We start from the raw sequence: 24,008 nt of genomic DNA on the forward strand, positions 1-24,008 counted from the left end.
CGCAGTGAAAGCAACAGACCTACTAGTAGCATTTGATTTGCAGGCTGCAGGTACATATAGTACAATTTTCTATGGAGTTACAGGCAAATAAAATGTTCCAATGAAGTTTAAACCACTTTTGCCATATTTAAAGGAGAGAGCGCAAGCACTTGAGCACTGGATAGGTGTCGTAAACTGCACATAGTCATAAAAACCAACATAAATGGGTTCAGAAAACAGAAGAGGTGAAGGCAAAACGTTTGGGGTAAACCTGCAGTGGGGGCCATGTCCAACATAACGAATTTGCAGTGCACTCTTTATTTATTAGCTTCACAACACAATGACTGATTTCGAGCCTGCAAACTGTCTGGTAAACCCTCGGTAACAGGTGCAATACTGGGGGAAACAAAGCCAAGGAAACTGGCTTTCAGCCCTCTGCAGTAGTCCTGAAGCCTTAGTAGACATTGAAATACACAGCTTCAAAAATCAAAATATCTACACCAACCCATGCCAATGAAGAAAAATTGAAAGGTAGAAGGTGTGATTTCATGAAGAAACGTTGTCAATAATGGTCTGATAATGACTGGATTAGTTTGAAGACCTATTGCAGCTTTGTTTATTCTAGGCTAAAGAGGTCAAAAGTGCATAAAGATTATTTGTGTTTACATAGGACATTGTTGTGTCTGAACAAGCTTCTCAAAAAGAGTTACAAAATGCCTCCAATGGACCAACAAGATCACGTTCCGTATCTGGGGTATCAGAGGTAAGCTTGAATACAATATAATAATTATAAACTTGTAATTTCAAACTTTACAGAGTGATACGTTAGTACAGAGTTTTATCTATATGTTGAATGTCATAATGGTTTACTGCAAGCTTACAATGTATTCATTTGTACCGCTAAATGTCATGTCTTTTCTTAAGCATGCAGTATTGCACTACTGAAAGGCCCCAGTCACCGACTCTAAATATCAAATTAGATACTTTATTGCCCAAGCACATAACTAAATACTCATGCACAGTCCCTAATGGCAGATATCAGGAATGAGCCACTCCTATGCCATGGATAGCTGTAATATCACCATACCAACCACTGATATTTAGAGATAGCAGAATATTATAAATAATGCCTCTAGAAAAAGAATGAGCAGATAGCTAGAACGGCACCTGAAATACTAATATAATGTCAAGGACGGCAATCATTACACCACGCAGAGACAAAATTCCAAGAATGCCTGCAAAATATCAAGGATAGGCCCTATTAATGCTAAGACTAGCCAGAATGTCATCCAAAATATGTCAATGGTGGCCACTGTGATTTTAGGGAGAGTCATCATGTTGCCTGGAATACCCACAATGTGATTTTGATGAACCACTCATGGCAGGGATAACCATAGTATCACCAGGAATTCTACAATATGTCAAGGATGGGACCACGGTTATGACAGGGACTGCCCGAATAATGACAGGCCAAGCAGGTAATCTCAACAAAATCCGCTTAGGAACAAGACTAAGCTTTGACCTCTGATTGGTGTGTGATGGCTGGTTTAAGAGTGTCATGTAAAAGGACGTCAAACATTCATCCACATCTTGTGGCTTGCTTCATCATTGGGACTGCCTTCATATTGGTAGAAATCAAACATGGTGGCACCCCCATGGGCCCCTACATGTGTTGTGTGTAAGGTCCTTACCTAAAGAAGGCCTATTTTTATAAGGCAGGCAGGTCCATCTTTGTCAGTGGCCCTCATGTGTTATTTATGTTGCTGCCTGTACTCTTCAGGGGACACCACCTTTATCGGCCTCACTGAGTTTGCCATCTGTCACAGAATTAAGACCAAAACAAACAAAATGAGTCAGGGTAAGATGAGGGATACTCTAATAGGTCCCCTCTGCATCACGTTAACAAAGGGGTCAAGTTTACATATTCATGTCGTAGTTCAATTGACGTGCTTCTGTCTTCTCCTTCATGCTCCATTGCTGATTCACCAAAAGAGGGAAGGTGTGGGTAGGAGCTCCACTAATAAAAGTAAGTCAAACACCCCTTAGCGTGTAGTACTGTCCTTAAGTCTTGGGGTTAAGCAACACCTTAGGGTGGAATGCACTACTTATCATTGATACCAAACAGAGACCTCTAGTACAGGCTGACAGCACGTGGCTTGAGCGGCAGATATGAATTACCATTACATACCATTCCTTTGAGCATAATCTCACAGTTTGCCCCATTCCTTTGCATGCCTCTTGGGCATCCACAAACTATTTCTTGTGCGGCTGCACAATAAACCATCCCCGTAATCCATCTGACAATTGAGGGTATGTCCAGGGCACACCTGTACTGTGGGATATCTCTTTTGGGCGATATAGTCCCAGGCCTACAAATAGTTTCGCGTGCAGGCCCAGCCTTCAAGAATTCCCAGTATTAACATTTTCGAGTCTATACGGACCAACTTTCTAGTCACTGTGCAAAAAAGTCCGGACCACTTGCTTCCAGAAAGTAATAACCTTCGGGAAGTTGCAAATTTCATGATAAAACGAAGCCTTTCCCTCGTCACATCTTGTACACTGAGGTTGCGAGAATTTAATTATCTTTCATAACCTTGCAGGACTATAATAGATCCTGTAAAAAATATCGGAATTGTGCCAGACGCTGGCCAGAGGAAATTAGCAGCGTTTGAGCTGCCATCTTTGCCTCCACTCACTCCTTGTCTTCCAGCAGGCCACAATCCATCTCCCATTTTAGCCTCAAGGTCATTTGTGAGTCCAGGGAAATAACCACTAGTGAACCGTTTAACTGGGACACCCCTCTGGCACCTAATTCCTCTACAACCAGTTTAATCTCTAGTGGGTTAGAAGCCGGGATATCCTGTAGCTTTTCTCTGTAGTTTTCCGGGGCATGTCGCACCTGCAGATTGTGAAAAACTGGGTTTTGTGTAGTTGGAACTCCTCCAACAGTTCTGTTTAGTACATCATATGAACTTGGGACCAGACATCTCAAAGATTTGTAATGCCAATTAAGTCCCACAAATGGATTCCTTCAGACTTGGCTGTATGTTCCAGGCAAGTGCCTTCCATGGGGGGGTGGATTTTGTCAAACTGCAGTGCAATTTTATATCTTTTAAAACTGTATGCAAGCTCAAAAGCGTCAGTGACTGCGGGCAGACCAAAAGGGGTAGACTTACTGTACAGTATAGACATTAAATCGCAGTTTCCTATAATATTGAGCGCTAGGGTCAAGGGTGTTTCGAACCTATCCAGGATACAAGGGTCTCATTAGGAAATAGGGTGACCTGGGAGGTGGTTGCCTGAGACAACAGCCTTAGACGATGCCCACGGCTTGATGTTGGAAAATGAAGGGCTTAACCTATGATAAGATCAAGCACCATGCGTGCAAATAAATGCATCCATTCCATGTGGATACTCTGTCTTAAAGAGGGACAGAGTATCCTCACGGAATGAACGTGTTAATTTGTGTGCACTGTCTAAGGCCTGCCCTTATAGTACCTTATCACCATATCATACATTATCTCCAAGTGGCACTGAGGACTTTGTCCTCAATTGAATGCAGCTATAGAGTTATGAAATTCTATTCCAGCCATCCTCTCAGACAACCATCCCCAGGTCACCCTATGTCCTGATGAGACCCTTGTATCCTGGATAGGTTCGAAACGGCGTCGACACCTGACAGACCCTGCCACTGTTTATCCCACAAGAGTAAGCAACCTGTGGATGTATTTGGATAACCTTCAGCTTTGGCTGCCTTTCATTATGTATCATTACACCAAGGAATGCTTTTGATCAAAGATTATAATTGTTCAGATTGGTGTTTCTTCACTTGGGGTGCAGTTTTTCACTAGTTTGGTCTATTCACCAATATAATTCTGTGTGTATTCTAGAAAATAATAAAAAAAAATTATGATGTGAACCCATATGCCAGCTCACGTAGTGGTTGCTAATTACGTATGTCAGGCAGATTTCTTAATCTGTCTTTATTGTTGGACTGTAGCTGTTATTTGGGCTGATTCATTAAATAGCAGTACTCCCTGCCTGATCATATATTTGAGACAAGTGAGTTTCACATGAATGATTGTTTCATGTTTAAGCCATTTTAAATAGGGCTCCTCTCCCCATCATGGATCTCAGCAGCGAAGTCAATGCCTCTGTCTGTCATCAGATTTTTAAGCAAAGGAATTATGTTTAGTCTCTACTCTCAATCAGGAAATAATGTGAATTCCATTTCCAAATATTGGAAGTGCTCTACCTTCTATTGTATACCCACTACCACATAGTCTATATGTCAGGGGTCTTCAAACTCTGGAGCGGTCCTCAAGTGATCCCAGGGGGGCTGGGCAATGATTTTTATTTTTCAACTTGGAGGGGGGGTGGGTGCAGCATTAAAAAGTTTGAAGACCACTTCTCTAGGGTGTACCCCCGCAATGTGTACATAGGTAGTTTTCCCCCAGTTAATGTCATACCCAACGTCTCTGCATAGATTGTCAGTATGCCTATAATATTGCCAGAAGGAGCTAGTTAGATCTTGTACGTAGAGAAGCATATCATCGGTGTACACGGACACTCAGTCCTCGTGGTCAGTGGACTAACAGAACCCCTCTACTTGGGCATCCACTCGCCAAGGGTGACAGTGAACACCCTTGCTAGAGCCCCTATAGATTTGGAATGGGCCTGACAGTGCACCGTTAACCTTGCCTTTCGCCCATGGGTCTGAGTGCAAGGTTGTAACATAATGTTCGAATCGGAGACCAAAATACATATGTTCAAGGATTTGAAAGAGGAAAGGCCAACTCACAACGTTGTATGCCTTCTCTTCATCTAATAGAATGAGACCCCCCCCATTCCCTAGTAGTTGTCCCTAATTAGCTAATATTTCATTGAGGCACTGTAGATAGTATCTGTTGCTTTTCTTGAGAATGAACCCATTCTGGTTCTCTCTTACTAATGAACAAATTACATTTGGCAGTCTGATGGAGAAGACTTTAGCCATTATTTTCGTTACAGTGTTAATCAAAAAAATTGGATGAAAGCCACTGCATGCCCAACTCCTTGCAGTGGTCACCGGACAGTGGTTGCACTGGTAAGTCTCTGCATATGAAATTATCAAGTTCTTCTTAAGGAGGGACACAAATCATATAAGTCTCGGTAGTAGTGTGCAAATTAGTCAATATGGCCTCTTCCATGAAGGCCAATTGGTATGATTGGAGTCTAATACAGGGGACCAGTCTGGATATTACTACTTGTTAGCGAGCCAATACAGTAACTTCCCCGCTTTATTCCCCAATTACTACACACTGCTCAAGGATTGTAGATGTGCAGTGTGGGCCTCCCCAAACAATTTCTGATTTGGTTGGGTTCTGTGGAGACCTCTTAACCATCTAATTGTCCATTTCACCTAACTGTTCTTCTAGCCAAGACATACTGGCCTCGGGCTCCTCTGTCTTTCAACTTTTAGCCTGTATTTTCCCCTTAATATAAGTTGTGGCCCACCCTCTGAGGGTACCTTGGAAGTAATCTTAGAGTCCCAGTTAAGTGCAAAATACTCCACTATCCCAAAAGAGGCCCATCAGCTGAGCGACCAACAACCACCAAGTATTTATTCTCCATATGCCACGTCGACCCTGGAGTGTGTGAAACACATTGTCAATTCCATTCTTGGGGAGTAATTTGACAAGCCTCGAGGCAAGATCTTAGTTTTGTGCAATTGGCTTCACAAATTTGACCATTCGTCCTTGCTTAGTGGTTTCCAGCCCCCTATCCTTTGTCATAGTGCATCTGTGCTGCACTGTAGGAGAAACCGCAGATCACCAGACCAGCCCACGTGCTCTCCTCGCATGTCCAGCATATATGCTGCCCCTAGCCTGCCTGCCAGCCCCAACTCGAGTAGCACAAATAGCCCAGGGTGTGCTCCTCGCCTTGACGTGCTTCAACTTCTGGGGATGCTGGCCTGATGTGGGAGCACCCATTGGGGGATGAAAGAGGGTCCCACGCCATCACTTGGTCCATTCAAAACTCTCACCAGACCACAGCTATTGCAAAGACAACAAAATAGTTGGCGAGTGGAGAGAATTGTTAGCTGGTACTCACAGTGCCTGAGGCAGCCAGCCAGTACACGCGCCCTTAAGGTCAGCGGTATGTGGAGGAGAGGGCCGTGGCACACCGCAGCCGTGTCAGCTTGAGCTTGCAACCTGCTCACTTCCACCAGCTCAGTGCTCCGCCTCCTGCCCAGTGCCAGTGGCGATATAACATCAGCACCCCCACTACCAATCCTGCTGCGCTGGTGAGGTCCATTTGGAGGCCTCAGGGCTGAGAATGGAGCACCAACATCTAGTCCATTGGCCCAGCTGCTGCTCCGGCCCTTGGCCACTTCTGGCTCTTTGGAAACCAGATCCAGCAGGCTGGCTCACTCTTCCACTGGGCCTGCTGTCATTGCCCACTGCAGTGTGTAACTTGTTGGGGGGGGGGGGCTCAGAGGCATAGCTGATGGCTGCTTGAGTGTATGTGCGGCCTGTTTTGTTCTCTCCAACAGGTCGCCACCTTTAATGCATTTGCCACTGGTGTATACAATGGTGGCTGCTGTGATTGTAGTAGCCTTGTGGAGTCAGGAAGGTGGAGAAGCACTGCAGGATTTTATCAAGGACTTGCAATTCAGTGCCACGCACACACTGACTTGCGTGCGGGGGTAAAATGATGGGGGGTGGCAAAGAGGTGGTAAGCACAGATGGTTTCAGATTCACTTGGGGTGAGCGGTGCTGGTAAGGACTGGGTTTACTTGCCCATCTTGCTAGGCCACGCCCTTCAGCATTTCAGCTCACTTGTTATCAATTGGACAGGCAAGTGGGTATTATCTTTACTGTGCTTTCAGCAGCATAGATTACATGACTTTGAACTAGAGAACTGTGAATTTTCTTATTATTACTCTACTCCCCAATCGTATTATTGTTAAGGCCAACTACATGACTTCACACCCTAGCTAAAATGTTGCCAGCAATACCATTCATATGTCAAGGGCGGACCATTACTTTACCAGTAATAGCCAAAAAGGCATTGTGAGTGCCCACACTATGTCCTGGATTAACACTATGAGAATAGAAAAATCAAGAATGAAACTAAGAAACCATAACGGAACTAGAAGAACTTCTGATCAGACCCTCCCTACATCATTAGCCAAAATAGATCAGTGATCAGTATAAATATGTTCGTAGCATGTGTTGCAGTAGATAAACAGGTTCGTTACACACCTGCCATCTACAGTTCGTCTCAGATGTTTGCAGGTTTCTTTTGAGTCACATGGTGTATATTGACTCCTCGTGTAGATGGCAAAGTGCATGAGTATTACAAAGTACTCCATTTGGACTGTTTTTCTCCACCATCGGGTTTAGACATGCACTGCCGGGGCTTTGAGTTCAGCATATTTTCCTCCTCTTGCCTTCGGACCCAACCAGTCTGTTATTTGACACCAGTATATAAATAAGGCCTTTCATTGCCTTTTCTTCCAACCTGCATCTTCCAGAGACCGATCCTCATTGACTCCTGCATCACAGGGACTTGTGCCTCTTGTCTTTACAACTCTCAGCGAACTTGCAGTAGAAATGTACACAGGGTGATGGAAAAGGTAAAGGATGCCCTTTCAAAACTGTCCTCAGTATCAGGCAAAGTCCCCCTGGTACTTTAACATGCGCCAACCTTTCTCTGAAATTATCTCCCCTTTAAAAGCAAATCTCGGAGTATAGGAAGCTTTTCCTCCTACCTTCAAGACTATCCAGTGTTTCATGATTTGTTTAGTTTTATTTACCAACGGATTATAAGTGAACACTTTGATAATCTTACTTATCGTAGTTTTTTTCACATATTTCCAGTAGATAGTCTCTGTGGTTGTGCATTGCACATTTGCTTGACTATGTATGAGTCTTAAGATAGCTCTGTTTAAAAGTATCTTGTTCAGATTCTCAGCCTGTGCATAAAGTCTTTGGCATCTCTACAATCCCTCTGGATACGGAGAAGTTGTCCAAATTGGAGATTTTGCCTTAACATACATGGGCGGAAGCTGTCAAAGTTTAGTAAAACATTATTGTCTCTATCAAAAGATATGATCTTCAAATCTAGGGAGATAATGTTTTCTTTACTTTGTGCTTTGGCAAATTCTAAATGGGGGTATTGGGAATTCAGCCATTGAATTCTTTTTTTTAATATCAATCTCATTACTGACTCCCTGTCTCACAAACATGCCACTAAGAATTTGAGGCACCTTAGACACCTACACTGCGGATTACCACGATTGAATATAGGATTGTAATAAAGGTGCAGTGAAGTGAGTGTATATCCATGTAACATATTATGGCTACGTTAATATGTATTATTTGAAATATCAATAAATAAAAGTGTTTAAAAAAATCAATCTAATTCCCCATACAAATGACGAAAACACCACCTATATGTATTTCTTGTACATTGATGTGCTATGTTTGTCAGGATAAATCTCCTTAAAGATCCATTTTCTCTAAAAAGAATTATGTCCATAAAAAATTGTTTGACTGGGGCCAGAAGTAGAACACATCAAAGTATACCCAGTCTACAAGTAAAAGATGTCCTCAAATTTGAAAAGATTGTGTTTTAGGGTTAATCTCAATCAGTCCATTACAAAGCTGATTGCTGCACTGTAAAGACAATCTCTTGAATGCAGAAGTTTCTCTGTCACTCCAATTGTCAAATGCTGAGGGGTACTCATGTATTGAAATTTGATATCCAATCATAATTTGAGAGGAAAGGTCAAATTGTATATTGTCCTGTGGAGTTAGCAGACTTGTGACATCCCTCATATATATTGACATTTTTAACCTTTGATTAAAGAAAATCTCCAAACATGAGCAGTGACTGTAAAATCAAACGGACTCCACTTCACCTTTAAAGCCAACAATATGTGTCTATATTCTAGAGGGAATGTTACACGAATACCAATTACAAATCAAAGGTGGGCTCATTGTTTTGCCAGGTGTAGCCAAAATGTCATAGTGAATGCTCAAAATATGTCAAGAAATGAAAACCAGGAGTTCATTATTTCCAGTATGTTGTCAAGAATGCTCACAATATGGCAAGGAGGGACCTCTATAAATCTAGGCACAACCAGGGTTGGTGCCAAGATTCCCACACTATATCAGAGGGACACTCTCATGCCTGGGATAGGTAGAATATCACCATGATTACTAATATTTTATCAATGGGCCGCTACTGTTGGGATGCATGTCCTTTCTCAGTTTCCTAATTGTCCGGTTGCCATAGGGGTGGAGGGGTCATCTTTTTTTCACCATCAACATTTTTTTCAGCTGCAGATCCTATACAAGAATCTCTACAGCTTTTGAACCAGTTTTTCTCTGTTTTCACCTGGAAGGGCAGGCACTCATATGCACCCCTGCTACCTTTAGGAAAGTTATGGACTTAAATCAGTTTTGTTAATGCTGCTCTCTGTTATTTTTGGTTTTGTTATTGGTTCTCCTCAGTTCGCCACTAGGTAATGACACTGATGCTCTGCATTAAAAGCATCCCAGTTTCCCACGGCTCAGGACAGGGCTTGAGATTTGATCTGCTGCTTTTATCTCAAAAGAGAAGTGTCTATCTTTGCACCCTGCTAGCTCCTAAAGCTAAACTTCATTCTTTTGGTTATGTGGGTTCTTACCATTCCCTTTTTGTAAGAGGGGACTTAGCAAAAGATGTCAGAGTTATAAGGAATAAAACAGAAAGCTCCATCCTCCATGCAGAAGGACACCCTACAAAAACACTTGAGTGAAGTATAACCTCTTCTTTTTTTTTTTTTTTTTTTTTTTTTTTTTTCATTCTTTTATTGTATATTTCAAAACATTTACAACAATAATCTTCATAAAGCGATGAAAACGAGGAACCTAACCAAACACCTCCTACCAGTCTTTCCCTTAACTCCCACCCCGCTAACTTGGTACAGGGTACTGCGATCTTTAGGTTAGCAATAATTGACAGAGATGTGAATATCTAACAAAGCAATACATCTTATTTTGTGTTGTAACCCAAAGTCCCAGAGAAGGACGGTGGCGCTCTTTGGCATTTGGTATGATCCTACTTGGATTTATTTGCTGCCTGACCATATTTTATATGCATTTGGGATGAAATAATCATTTTTATGGAACCCTGTGACACATGAATCTCCTTTGCAGTATGTGACATGATCACCTCAAGTAGAAGACTTTTTATCTTTTTGGATTTATATTGTGTGGGTGTTCATAAACACCTGCTGCATGGCTCTAGTGCCATGGAGCAAGCAGGCGTATTAGTGTTCATAAAGTGGTAGGCACGGAGTGTTGATTTTCTTTGCCGATGTCTTCTAGGAGTTTGAATTGAGGACATAAAGCAACACATTGCCCAGGAAGTTGAGGACTTAAAGGTTCCCCAGACAAGACAGTTCTTTAAAGTACATTGCTAAATACTTTAGTACGGTATGTTGTATCATAACATTGTGTATGTTTCATTTATGCCCTGTAAACTACTTTTGTTATCATTAGAAGATACCACAGTTTATACAATCACTGCTTGACCTTTGGGGTCTTGATAGTTTATTATATGGAGAGGATAAATTACTGAAGCATATGAAAGTTTATTTCTAATCAGGGGAGAACATTTGAGCTGTTTATAACTATAGATACCCAGGAGTTTGACTTCTAGCTTTTTAGGGTTGTCAAACCCCTTTGTTCCTCCAAAGACGTTGGCTGTACTCAAAATGTGGCTATCTACACCTAGGCCCAAAGGATGTGCAGGAATGACCGCTTGTCACCACATCTCTAGCATGCACCTTACCATGACTTACCCATGGCATGCAAATGTTTTGGGTGTATAATACCATCCCAGTAGCCCTAAATGTACAGCTTCCCATGTGTGCAGTTCCTAAAATATTCAGCCTTCAATAGTGGTCCTTTTCTTTGTGAGTCCAAAATCGGAATTTCCCAATCCTGCCTCCCCCTTCTCCTCCCCCCCCCCCCCCAGGAATCGCAAACTATGCACTTCACCCCCACCCCTGCCCCATCCCAGGAGTAGAGACACCCTTATGAATATACAATACTTTGTGTAACAAATCTTTATTTTAGTCATTTTTAGTTGGGATCAGGCCTCATGTGGTACCCTGTTTACAGATTTGTTGAGGACTCAATGTGTTACCTGTAGGTATCGGAACCTTTCCGTTACGGAAATCTAAAGTTCTGCTTTATCTTTATAAAAGGCTCAAAGACTTCCTTTGTGAAACCAGTTTTGAGCAACTGCCTTCTTTCCATTTGACAAAGTCACCTCTTTCTAGAGCACAAACCCTATGCCCTGTGGGTCGGCATAAAGTTAGTGAAGTTGTTAGATGGTAAGAGATAGGTCAGATGCCCCTTCATGGTGCCCAGTTTGCCCCACATCCCTGCAGGAGTTCTCATAATGCAGAACAGTACAGTGCTGTTGCTCTTATATTTTCTCTAGCCACATAACCATTCACCGTGTACATCTGTCACCATTTCACTATGCATTATAGCTGATCCGCCTCAAGATACATTTGAATGTATCGGATAGTCAACCTATCCTCCATGGGACATAATGTCCGTAATCTCCTGACTGTTTTCATCTCTTGCCATTCCAGCTGAATTTATCAGTAGCTCTCTCTGAAAGGTATTTTAATTATCCCAGGGTAAAGTATTTTAGGGAGTGTGGTCATCTTAACTGCTGCTACATTACCCATCCATAACTGCTTGTTCTTGTTTCTTGTCTGTGGTTCATGTTGGACTGGTGTAATTAGTGAAGTGTAATTTCAATGATTCAACCTGGTCAATGAGGACAAGAGATACATTTGCAGATGAATTCATAGGCCCATCACAGACGGCAGAGTGCTCTACATTGTGACTATTGTTCTCTATATGTTAGAAAGTTCAACGCTTAAGACTTTTTGAGGTTATCTTAAACCATCAAACTTTAGGTATGCCGCCAAATTACACATGAGCAAGGACACTGAGTGCAAAGATCTTGCTGGTTTGTGTATTGTTATCAATGAGATGGACACATTTATTGATGTTGTTCCCTTCCTGTCTACCTAGGATGAAGTCTGCCTGATCAGTTCCACTATTTGGGGCATTGCTTGGTTTAGCTGGGCTGCGACGATGTCCCAAAATATCTTAGGTGCACGGATTTAGCCTCAAGATGGCTCTATATGAGTTGGGAGGCAAGGCCTAAGAGCATGGCAGCCAGGACTTGAGGTCCTGAGCACCCAGCCAGCCATTCTACAGAAACCTAGCAGGTCCTGCACCACTGAGGGCCCTACACCTTGTGACCACCTACTGTAGAAAGCTGGCCTGGTGTGTGGTGGGTACCCAAGGTACTTACACCTTATACCAGATCCAGGTATCCCCTCTTAGTGACGTGTAGACAGTGTTTAGAAACCAGGCTCTCTAGAGGTAGCTGTGGATGAGCAGCCAAGGCTTATCTAGGAGACATGCAAAGCTCATGCAAAACCACTGTTGTCACACATCACTTACACACATGAAAGAAAACATTCTGTTGTACAAAAATAAAGGTACTTTATTTTTTAAACACAATACCACAAAATACTAGAAGGGCAACTCTCCAATTGCGGGTATGTAATACACTAATTGTGTACACTGGTAAAACGTTATTGGCATAGAAAACAGTGTAACTAGCAATAAATAGCAATTACCAATAGTGACCCTAGGGCGGAGCCCAAACCATAAACTAAAAATATGGAATGCAAACACAGGACCCCCACCTAGGTAAATGAGATGTGTAGAGTGGAGCTGGGAGTACTAGAAAACAACAGAGGTAAGTAACTTCCCTCCCCCTTACCCCAGGCGACCAGGAAAGCAGGAGTAAATCACTGGAATTTCCCCAAACCACCTAAAAGAAAGAAAAAGAAGATAAGAAGACACCCAGACAAGACTGCACGAAACCAGCAGTGGATTCCTGGAGAAGAAGACCTGTGGAGAGAGGGGACCAAGTCCAAAAGTCACAGTGGAGTCCAAGAGGAGTAGGAGCTACTAACCTCCCAACTGCACCTATCAGGAGGGGGCTCTGACGTCACCTGCCTGGCCTGGCTACTCAGGTGTTCTCAGAGTTCCCAGTGAACCTTGGAAACAAGATAGCAGAACCCAGGAACCCTCAAGAGGAGCTCTGAGCACCACCCCTAGGGTGGTAATGGATAGGGGAGTAGTCACTCCCCTTTCCATTGTGCAGTTTTGTGCCAGAGCAGGGACTGGGGGTCCCTAAACCGGTGTGGGTTGGATTATGCACAGTGGGCACCAAATGTGCCCTTCAAAGCATACCATACTTCCAATACTTGCAATATTATTGGGGTATGATTCCATGTTTGATACCAAACATGCCTAGGTCCGGAGTTATCATTATGTAGCTGGACATAGGCAGTGACCTATATCCAGCACAAATATAAAATGGCGTCCCTGCACTCCTGAAGTCCAGGAAAATGGAGCTGGAGTTCGTGGGGGCAGCTCTGCTAGTGCAAGGATGCCCTCACACACAGATACTTACACCCTGCCCTCTGGGCTAGGGGGACCTGCCATACGGGTGAGTTACAGTGAACTGGTGCAGCGACCTGGTAGTTAAAGTGTGCATGCACCTTTTCACGCAGGCTGCAATGGCAGGCCTGCAGAACACTTTGCATGTGTTCCCTATGGGTGGCATAATACATGCTGCAGCTGATAGGGATCTTCTGGTACCCCCAGGCCCTGGGTACCTATGTACCATATACTAGGGACTTACATGGGGGTACCAGTATGCCAAATGTGGGGATGAAAAATGGTACAAGTTACCAAGTTAGAAGGTAGAGAGCATAATCAAGGGGGGTCCTGGTTAGCAGGATCTCAGTGAACACAGTCAAACACGCCTACAGCCAATAAATGGGGGTAACCGTGCCAAGGAAGAGGGTACTTTCCTACACAGCCCCCTGACCCCTCCCCCCCCAAAACGTAGGACAAGAAGGCTAACCTTGCCCAGATGATTCTTCATTTTGTAAGTGGAAATATCTGGAGAGTCCATCTGCATTGGAGTGGTTACTCCCAGGTCTATGTTCCACTGTATAATCTATTCACTGAAGGGATATGGACCACCCCAACAATTTGGGGTTTTCTCCTTTCATCTGTTTGAGCCATAGAAGGGGCTTGTGGTCTGTTTGAACACTTAAGTGAGTTACAAACAGGTATGGCATCAGCTTCTTCAAGGCCCAGACCACAGCAAAGGCCTCCCTATCTATAGCTGACCAACGCCTCTCTCTGGGGGTCAAACTTCTGCTTATGAAAGTAACTGGTTGGTCCTGGCCCTCAGTGTTACGTTGTGAAAGAACTGTCCCAACCCCTGCCTCTGAAGCATCAGTCTGAACTATGAACTTCTTGGAGTAGTCAGGGCTTTTTAACATAGGTGCAGAGCACATGGCATGTTCAAGGTCCTCAAAAGCTTTTTGACAGATAGCTGTCCATAAACTTTTTTTTTAGGCATTCTTTTAGAGGTGAGGTCATTAACAGGGGCTACAATGGAGCCATAGTTCTTAATGAACCTCTTGAAGTACACAATGAGGCCTAAGAAGGCCTGTGTAGTTGGGGGAGTGCAATCTAAAATAGTTTTGATCGCCCCCTGCAGTGGATGAATCTGACATCCACCTACCAGGTGGCCCAGATACACAACCTTCCCCTGCCCTGTCTGGCACTTAGAGGCCTTGACAGTGAGACCTGCTTTTTGCAGGGCCTCCAAAACATTCCAGAGGTGGACCAGGTGGTCATCCCAGGTGGAGCTATATCATCTAGGTAAGCTGCACTATAGGCTTCCACAACTTGGAGGACTGTATTCACCAACCTCTGAAAAGTGAAGTGGCAGGTGGATTTTTCAAACCAAAGGGCATCACTGTGAAGTGATAATGCCCTTCAATGGTTGGAAATGCTGTCTTTGCTTTAGCATCATCTGATAACTTGGTCTGCCAATAGCCTGCAGTCAGATCAAATGTGCTAAGATACATGACATATGCAGTGTATCTCTGAGCTCATCTGCCTAACTTTTGTGACAGTGTTGAACCCTCTGTAATCAACACAAACCTCATCTCTCTCTTCGGATTTTGTCAGTGAGGTTTTGGGACCAGAACCACTGCTCTAGCCCAGGGGCTATCTAGCGTGCTCAATGAGTCCTAGATGCAGCATCTTCTGCACCTCTGCTTTGATACAGTCTCTAACATGGTTAGATTGCCTGTAAATTTTATTTTTGATAGGCAGCATGCCCACTGTATCAATGATGTGTTCACACCATGCTGTCTGATCAGGTCTTTGAGAAAACAGTTCTGAGAACTGCCGTTAGGAGATTCTTGCAGTCTTCTTTCGGAGATTCATAAAGACAGTCTGCTTGGATAACTCCTTCCACTGAGTCATCAGCTGCAGTGTTGGAGAAGAGGTCAGGGAGAGGGTCACTCTCTTCTTCCTGTCCCTCATCAGCAGCCATGAGCAGGGTCCTGTCAGCCCTGTCATAGTAGAGTTTAAGGCGGTTCACATGGAGCAACCTGAGGGGCCTTCTGGGAGTGCCAAGGTCCACCAAGTAGGTGACATCACCGTCCTTCTCCACTATAGAATGGGGGCCACTCCACTTGTCTTGGAGTGCCCTGGGAGCCACAGGCTCCAGGACCCACACTTTCTGCACTGGCTGGTAAACAGTTAGAACAGTCTTCTGGTCATGCCACTGCTTCTGCAGTTCTTGGCTGGTCTGAAGGTTTTTTGTGGCCTTTTTCATGTACTCAGCTATCCTGGATCTGAGGCCAAGTACATAACCCACAGTGTCCTGTTTAGGGTACTTGAGAGGTTATGCCTAGCCCTCCCTTACAAGAGCAAGTGGACCCCTAACAGGGTGTCCAAACAGAAGTTCAAAGGGGCTGTAGCCCACTCCCTTCTGAGGAACCTCCCTGTGGGCAAAAAGGAGGCATGGCAGCAGGACATCCCCATCTCCTTCTGAGTTTTTCAGAGAGTCTCATGATCATGCCTTTGAGAGTTTTATTAAACCTCTCTACCCCATTGGTTTGGGGGTAGTAAGGGGCGGTGAACGTATAAGTTACTCTACATTCCTTCCACACGGCCTCTAGGTATGCAGACATAAAGTGTGTACCTCTGTCTGATACCACCTCTATTGGGAATCCCGCTCTGGAGAAGATACCTAGGAGGGCTTTTGCCACTGCAGGAGCTGTAGTGGTCCTTAGAGGTATAGCCTCTGGATACCGGGTGGCATGGTCCACCACCACCAGTATGAATCTGTTTCCAGAGGCAGTAAGGAGGTCTAGGGGGCCAATAATATCCACCTCAACCCTCTCAAAGGGAACCCCAACCAATGGTAGTGGAATTAGGGGGGCCTTTGGGGTGCCACCTGTCTTGCCACTGGCATGGCAGGTGACACAGGAGCTACAAAACTCCTTTGTATCTTCAGACATATGGGGTTAGTGAAAGTGTGGGACAAGCCTGTCCCAAGTCTTGCTTTGCCCCACCCAGGTGACATGCCAGGGGAATGTCATAAGTAAGGGTCAACAGAAATTCTGTATACTGCAGGGATGCTATCAACCTCCTGGTGGCACCAGGTATGGGTTCCCTTGGTTCTGAGTATAAGAGGTTGTCTTCCCAATACACCCTGTGGGTTCCACTGACATCCCCTGCTTCCTGAAGGTCAGCTTGCTGTCTTAACCCTTCCAGCGTGGGACAGGTTTTCTGAGCCATACTGAGTTCCTCCCTGGCAGGCCCCCCTGCACCTAAGAGCTCAGCTGTGTCAGCTTTCAACTCTTCAGGGGTAGGTTCTGCCAAGGGAGTGGATTCCTCCCCCTCAAAGGGGGAGTCCTCACTGGAGGGTGGGGTGGGGGCAACTTTTTGCCCTTTCTACCTTTGGCTTTGGGAGCCTCTTGGGCCATTATTTCAGGCTCCAAGTTTCCTTTTTCTTTTTGCCCTTTGCCCAACTTAAAGCAAAAATATGCCCTGGGATGCCCAGCACGGCTGCATGGGCCTCCAACTCTACTTCAGCCCAAGCCGAAGTCTCCAAGTCGTTCCATAGTAGACACTCTACAGGTAAGTCTGTGGACACTACAACTTTCTTTGGACCAGTATCACCCCCGCACCCTCACCCCAAGATGAAATTAACAACTGTCATGTAGTGGCACACAGTATTGTTGTGGGCATCAGTCATTTGGTACTGATGACCAAGTAGGTGTTGCTCAAGGGACACCAGTTTTTCAGTCACCATATTGAGACTGGCACCTGTGTCCCTGAAGGCCTCTGCCTGAACACCGTTTAACAAGGGCACCTGCATGTACTGACCCAGGTTAAGGGGACAGGCAGCAAGGGTGGCAAGATCAATTCCCCCATCTGAGACTAAAACAGCCTCAGTAGTCTCCCTAACTAAACCAGCCCCCTCCACACTTCCTAAAGTGAGCCCAGCTACACCCTTGGATTGGCTATTGTTACCTGACCCACCACAACTGCTGTTACTAGGGGCTCTAGTGGTAGAGGTGGGGGTTTTGGAGGTGGGTGGCTTGGTGCCTTTCTTAGAACAGAAGCTGTCTCCTGGCCTATGGCCTTTGTTTTTACAAACATAGCACCAAGGCTTTTTTTGTGGAAAGAAGAGGTTTTGGGCCCAACCCCAGAGGAATTTTGTGGGCCTGGTGAAGACTCTTTAGATTTGTTTTTGTCCCCACCCTTGTCCTGAGACTTACTGGCTTCCTTTTTCTTGCCTTTGTCACCCCTGCGTGAGCTTTTCTGCTCTCACTTGTTCTGCCCAGTTGTCTGCCTTCTTTCCCACTTCTTGGGGAGAGGTCAGATCTGAGTCTACCAAGTTCTGGTGTCACAGTGCCCTTTCCACAGGATCTGCATGCTGCTGAACAAAAGGCCCACCTCCCGGCGTCACCAACTCAGAAAGCTATGAGAGCACAGAGTTATGATGAAGCCAGGCGGGGGAAAGGGAATTAGGGTAGGGAACTGCAGGGAGAGAGATCTGAAAAGAAACGGTTAGAACAAATATGCATATGCTCATTCATAACAATATAAACTCACCAATAGACTCTTGAATAAAGGCATCTCCGTGGTATCAGATTGAGACCCATTGTGAATTGGGTGTAGCCCCTTCTTTGAATCATGGAACAAGAACAAACTGCAACCTCTGAACCTAGGTATGGCAAGAGCTTTGGACTATGGTCACACTCTGAATATCAATCATGTAACAGTTAAGCATTCATAACATAAACATTTGATCTCAGCCTAGAAATTCTCAAAGACTTAAATAAGTATCTCACATATTATGCTTCCCAAAAAACAATGAAACTATAATGTGCTTATCTCCAAAACGTTTTCATATTTACTACCAGGGATTGAAAGTTTTACTCCTTGAACTTGAAGTGCTTTGTTCGTTGGGCAGAAGCGCTTTGATCATCATACATGAAGCCATTTGTTTATTATGCCAGAGAGCGCTTTTACTTGCTTTGTCTGAAGCGCTACGCTCATTGTGCTAAGGGGTGCTTTACTCATGCGGCCTGAAGCGTTTTGATCCTTGTGCCAAGACCGCTTTGCTCATGTGGCCTGAAACGTTTTGATTGTCGTGCCAAGGGCGCTGTACTGTTGTGACCTGAAGCGCTTTGTTCGTTGTGCTAAGGGGGCACTTTACTCATGTGGCATGAAGCGCTTTGACCGTCGTGCTTAGGTCGCTTTACTCGTGTGGATTGAAGCGCTTTGATTATCGTGCCAAGGATGCTTTAAACGTGTGGCCTGAAGCGCTTTGCTCCTTGTGCTGAGGGGCCGCTTTGCTTTAGGAAGTAACAACTCCCTTCAAGATTGGGCTCATCAAGACCCTACCGCTATGAGTACGACCTACTCGTATCTGAATTCACCATGGAAACAAGGATGCTCCGATCTGCCATGCAGGAAATCTGCTCTTCTTCAGAGGAACCCCCACGAGATCTGACTGCATTGAAGTCTTCAAAATAGTGAGCAATGTGCTTGGGTGTGGCTGGGCTTTATAGGCCTGCCACACCCCAAGATGGCCGCTCCCTCTAGAAACCTGGGAATTGTAGTCCCTTCATATAATAGCACTGATAAGTGCATCTTGTCCACCAATGTCCTGACCCTGCAGCTACATGAGCTTTACCACAGGGCAGGCAACGCTGATGACCACTTCGAAAACAAGAGGGGATGACAAGTGGTGCGCATTAAGCGCCGCAAATATGTGCAGTGGAGTTTCGGGCGGGACCTGGACTGCGCACAACCTTATTCCTGACATCTGGTGGACCAAATCCAACACACAATTGTTAGGTATATGTTCTCTCAGAAAAAGATTGTATAAGCCCTCATAATCATTGACTTGGTTACTGTGTAACCAGCCTTCCAAAGCCTCCACAGAGCAATCCACAAAATCAACCTAGTCCTGGGGAGGCCTCTTTCCTGGTCTCCCTGAACTTTATCCTGTATTGTTAAGTGACACGACCAAACCCATCCAAAAGAGCAGACTTCAACACAGTGTAATTATCAGCATCTTCCTCTCTGGCAGCAAGGAGTCTATCTCTTCCCTTGTCAGAGAAGAAGAGCCAAAGGATAGCACCCCACTGTCTCTGGGGGACCCTCTGAACTTTACAGGCCCTCTCCAGAGCAGAGGATCACTTGTGAATGTCATCCCCCACCTTGTAGGGGGGAACAACTTTACTAAGGTTTCTGGAATCAAAAGAGACCTCCATGACCTTATGCTCCCTGAAACCAAAGTTGTTGCTGCCACTATGGGGTGCTAACTCCAACCCCTGCCTCTCTCCACTGCCAAGGCCTTCCTGTCTAGGGCTAGCTGTTGCTGCTGCAGCCTGGCCTCCTCCAGTCTCCTGAGTTCCCTGTCTAGAGGCTCTTCCCCTAGAGTTGTACAGCGTGTTCCCTCAGATACTGAGGTGACAGAGTGGGCAGAGGAGGATCTGTCCCTATTCTTAGTAACCCTTTCCACTAACCCTCTGGGCACAAAGGGGGCCTTACTATTATGGTTTCCATTCCCACTTCCTGAGGTGCTCCCAGCTAGGCTAGAGGGTTTATTAGGGTCTTTGTGATCCTCTGAGGGACCTTGCTGACCCTCCTCAGTGTCTAGATCCTGTCTTTAGCAATGGGGGGCTAGAGTCTGCATCCTCCTCCTGGCTACCAGTATGGTCCTGCTCATGGTGGAGGAGCAACCCCAGGAGCAGACTTGCTGGGTTCCTCGAGTCTTCAGGTTCTTTTCTGAGCACATCTCCCTCAACTCTTGGAAGGTGAGGCCCACATAAGGTGAGTCCATAGCCTGAGATGTGCCCTGTTCTGAAGACATGTTAGCTAGCTAGAGTGGTGTAGGATCCCTATCAATTTTAACTAAGTCCCCAAAAGAAGTTTGGAGTAAGGGCTATGCCTAGACCCTTCTCTTACACAAACCCAAGAGACTGTTCCCTGGAATTAGGTATAAGTGTAGATCCCTAGCTAGTAAGTGGTCTTTCCTGTGGAAAGTACCAAGTGACAGACTGGTAAGGCAATTGTAAGCGCTTATCCCACCGCTGCACCACCAATGTAGGAAGCTGGCCTGGTGTGTGGTGGGTACCCAAGGTACTTACACCTTATACCAGGTCCAGGTATCCCCTCTTCGTGAAGTGTAGACAGTGTCTAGAAGCCATGCTCTCTAGAGGTAGCTGTGGATGAGCAGTCAAGGCTTATCTAGGAGACATGCAAAGCTCATGCAAAACCACTTTAGCCACAGAGCACTTAAACAGATGAAAGAAAACACTCAGTTGTACAAAAAGAAAGGTACTTTATTTTTGGAACACAATACCACAAAATACTAGAAGGGCCACCCTCCAATAGGAGGTAAGTAATACACTAAATATTTACACTAGTAAACAGTAATAGGCATAGAAAAGGTTAGAAAACCGTGTAAATAGCAATAACCAATTGTGCCCTAGTGGGAGCCCAAACCATATACTAAAAACAATGGAATGTGAACACAGGACTCCCACTTAGGTAAGTGGCATGTGTAGAGGGGAACAGGGAGTACTTGAAAACCACAGAGGTAACACAGTACCCCTCCCCCTAACCCCCCTCAGCGACCAGGAAAGCAGAAGTAAATCACTAGAATTTCCCCAAACCACCCAAAAGAAAGAAAAAGAATAAAAGAAGACACCCAGACAAGACCGCAAGAAACCAGTGGTGTATTCCTGGAGGACATGCAAACAAACCTTGGCAGCTGCAAAAGACATGGTGCACAGGGGTACTGTCCTGCGTGGGAAGGCAAGGGCTTACCTCCATCAAAGTTGGGCAGCTTGCAGAGAGGACCAAGAGGACTACTCCAGACTACCACCAGGATCCACGCAGATCAGGATGAGGGGAGATCCACGTAGTCGGTTGTCATTGCAGCAGGTGCCTGTGGATGCAGGGGAGTGACTCCTTCACTCCAAGGGAGATTCCTTCTTTCTTCTAGTGTAGTCTGAAGACACGCCGCCCTCCATGGATGCACAGCGGGTGGAAATATTGCAGTTACTGTCAGGAGCCCTAGAAACAATGTTGCAGAAGAGTTCTTCTTGGAGGCAGATTTTCAGGTCCTGGAGGTTCCAGTCGTAGTTCCGGAGGCCAGAAGTCCAAGTGGAAGTTGCAGAGGCATCCTGCTGGAATCTTGCAAGCCGAATCTGAGGACCAACCCAAGAGAGACACCCTAAATAGCCCTGGAAGGGGGATAGGTCACCTTGCCAGGTAAGTACCTATCGGGAGGGATGCTCCTACGTCACCTGACTCGTCTGGCCACACAGATGCTCCCAGAGTTCCCCGTCAACCTTGGAAACAAGATGGCAGAACCCAGGGACCCTCTGGAGGAGCTCTGGGCACTACCCCTTGGGTAGTGATGGACAGGGGAGTGGTCACTCCCCTTTCCATTGTCCAGTTTCGCCAGAGCAGGGACTGGGGGTCCCTGAAGCATTGTGGGCTGGCTTATACACTTGTGCCCTTCAACACATACCAGTGGCTTGGGGAGGCTACCCTTCCCAAGCCAGTCGCACCTATTTCTAAAGGGAGAGTGTTACCACCCTCTCCCAAAGGAAATCCTTTGTTCTGCCTTTCTGGGCTTGATCAGGTCAAGCAGCAGGAGGGTAGAAACTTGTCTGAGGGGTGGCAGCAGCTAGGGCTGCCTGGAAAACCCTGTAAGGCTGATGGTAGCAATGCTGGGGGTCCTCTAAGGAGCCCGCAGAGTGCATGGAATCATACTTCTAATACTTGCAATAGTATCAGGGTATGATTCTGACATGCTTGATACCAAACATGCCTAGGTTCGGATTTACCATTATGTAGCTGGACATAGGTGGTGACCTATGTCCAGTACACATATAAAACGGCGTCCCCGCACTCACGAAGTCCAGGAAAATGGAGCTAGAGTTTGTAGAGGCACCTCTGCTAGTGCACACATAGGTACTTGCACCCTGTCCGCTGGGCTAGGAGGGCCTGCCATAGGGGTGACCTGGTGCAGTGACCTGGTAGTGAAAGGGTGCATGCACCTTTTCATGCAGGCCAACAGAACACTTTGTATGGGCTGCCTATGGGTGGCATAATACATGCTGCAGCCCATAGGAATCCCCGTGTGCCCCAATGCCCTGGGTACCTATGTACCACATACTAGGGACTTACATGGGAGTACCAGTATGCCAAATGTGGGAGTGAAAAATGGTACAAGTTACCAAGTTAGAAAGGAGAGAGCATACTCACTGGGGTCCTGGTTAGCAGGATCCCAGTGAACACAGTCAAACACACAGGCAACAGGCAGAAAATGGGGGTAAACATGCCAAGAAAGGTGGTACTTTCCTACACTTAAGAATGCAACAAAACCCACAACAATGCTAGCTGGGGGAGGGTAAGAAGACTCCAGTGTTTGCAGCCTACACAGGCCCTGCGGCACTAGTTCTTGCATCCTGTGTTGGCTAGCGCAGATCCAACAAGCCTACCTGGTGGGCTGGTGGGAGTGGTGACTGATGCTCCCTGGCCCCCTTGGGTCAGCAGTGCCTGCTGAACACCCCACCCCCTAGTGGGGGCGGGAATCTTGGATGAGGCCTTCTGCTTCTGAGGACGCAGTAAGCCAGACTGAGGGGAAAGTGTAGTTAGAGGCCGCCGCATCCACACCCAACCGCCACAAATACTACCACCCAGTACAATATGCTGCAGCAACCCACTCATTGAATAACAAGAGAGTCGGGCAGCACTGAGGCTGGAGATCCACTGGAGGGGGGCACTGAGCAGTCACGGGAGGAGTTGTTACCTGTAATACAAGGCTCTAGGACTACCTTGGGACACAAAATTGAAATGGTATTCACAGATGTAAACTTATTATGAGTGGACCTACAAAAAGTGGTGGATAAAGTGACAGCAGCTGAAGCCAACATCAGGACCTAGCAGTGGTAGGTGGCAGTCCTAAAATGCCAAATGACCACAATGACAACTATAGCAGTAGAACTGGGCAGGCAAGCTTGATGATAAATAGGGCTGCTTCCGCCGAAGCAACATCCTGGTTGTGAGCTTCCCAGAGAGGGCAGAGGGGCGCTCCACAGAACAATTCCTGGAAAACTGGGCTCAGACGGTGCTGAGGCCGCAGGGCTTCCCTGACCTATTTGTAGTGGAAAGAGTACACAGACCCTAGGTGCCTCTGCTGTGCCCTGGGGCTTCCCCCCCCCCCCCCGGGCAATTATCGCCAAAATTCTCAACTATTGAGATCGGGATTGCAAATTAATAACGGCCCATCGAACAGGAGATCACCCACTTTGAAAACAATTAAATTGGTATTTACCCGGACTATACAAAATAAGTCCGGGAACAACGCAAATTCTTTAAAGCCATCAAGCAGAAACTGAGAGCGCTGCAGTGGTGATACGTGCTACTGTACCCAGCAAGGCTCAAAGTACTCTTCAACGAAAAAGCTCAGTTCTTCGACTGGCCAGCGGAGGTATGGGACAGAGACAAAGCAAATGCTCCCACCCTGTAGGT

The 24,008-nt window shown here is 45.8% G+C and overlaps 1 protein-coding gene across 3 annotated transcripts in view; it reads left to right on the forward strand.

Annotated features, from left to right (window-relative positions):
- Positions 1–24,008, forward strand: part of CFAP61 (cilia and flagella associated protein 61) — a 1,725,308-nt gene that overhangs the window by 391,750 nt on the left and 1,309,550 nt on the right. For all 3 annotated transcript variants that reach the window (XM_069234340.1, XM_069234338.1, XM_069234339.1), the window contains one exon: positions 650–742. In XM_069234340.1, coding sequence (XP_069090441.1) covers positions 650–742 — 93 coding nt within the window. The remainder of the gene's footprint in view (positions 1–649; positions 743–24,008) is intronic.

Source organism: Pleurodeles waltl, chromosome 5 (genome assembly GCF_031143425.1).
Source record: "Pleurodeles waltl isolate 20211129_DDA chromosome 5, aPleWal1.hap1.20221129, whole genome shotgun sequence".
Lineage (NCBI taxonomy): Eukaryota > Metazoa > Chordata > Amphibia > Caudata > Salamandridae > Pleurodeles > Pleurodeles waltl.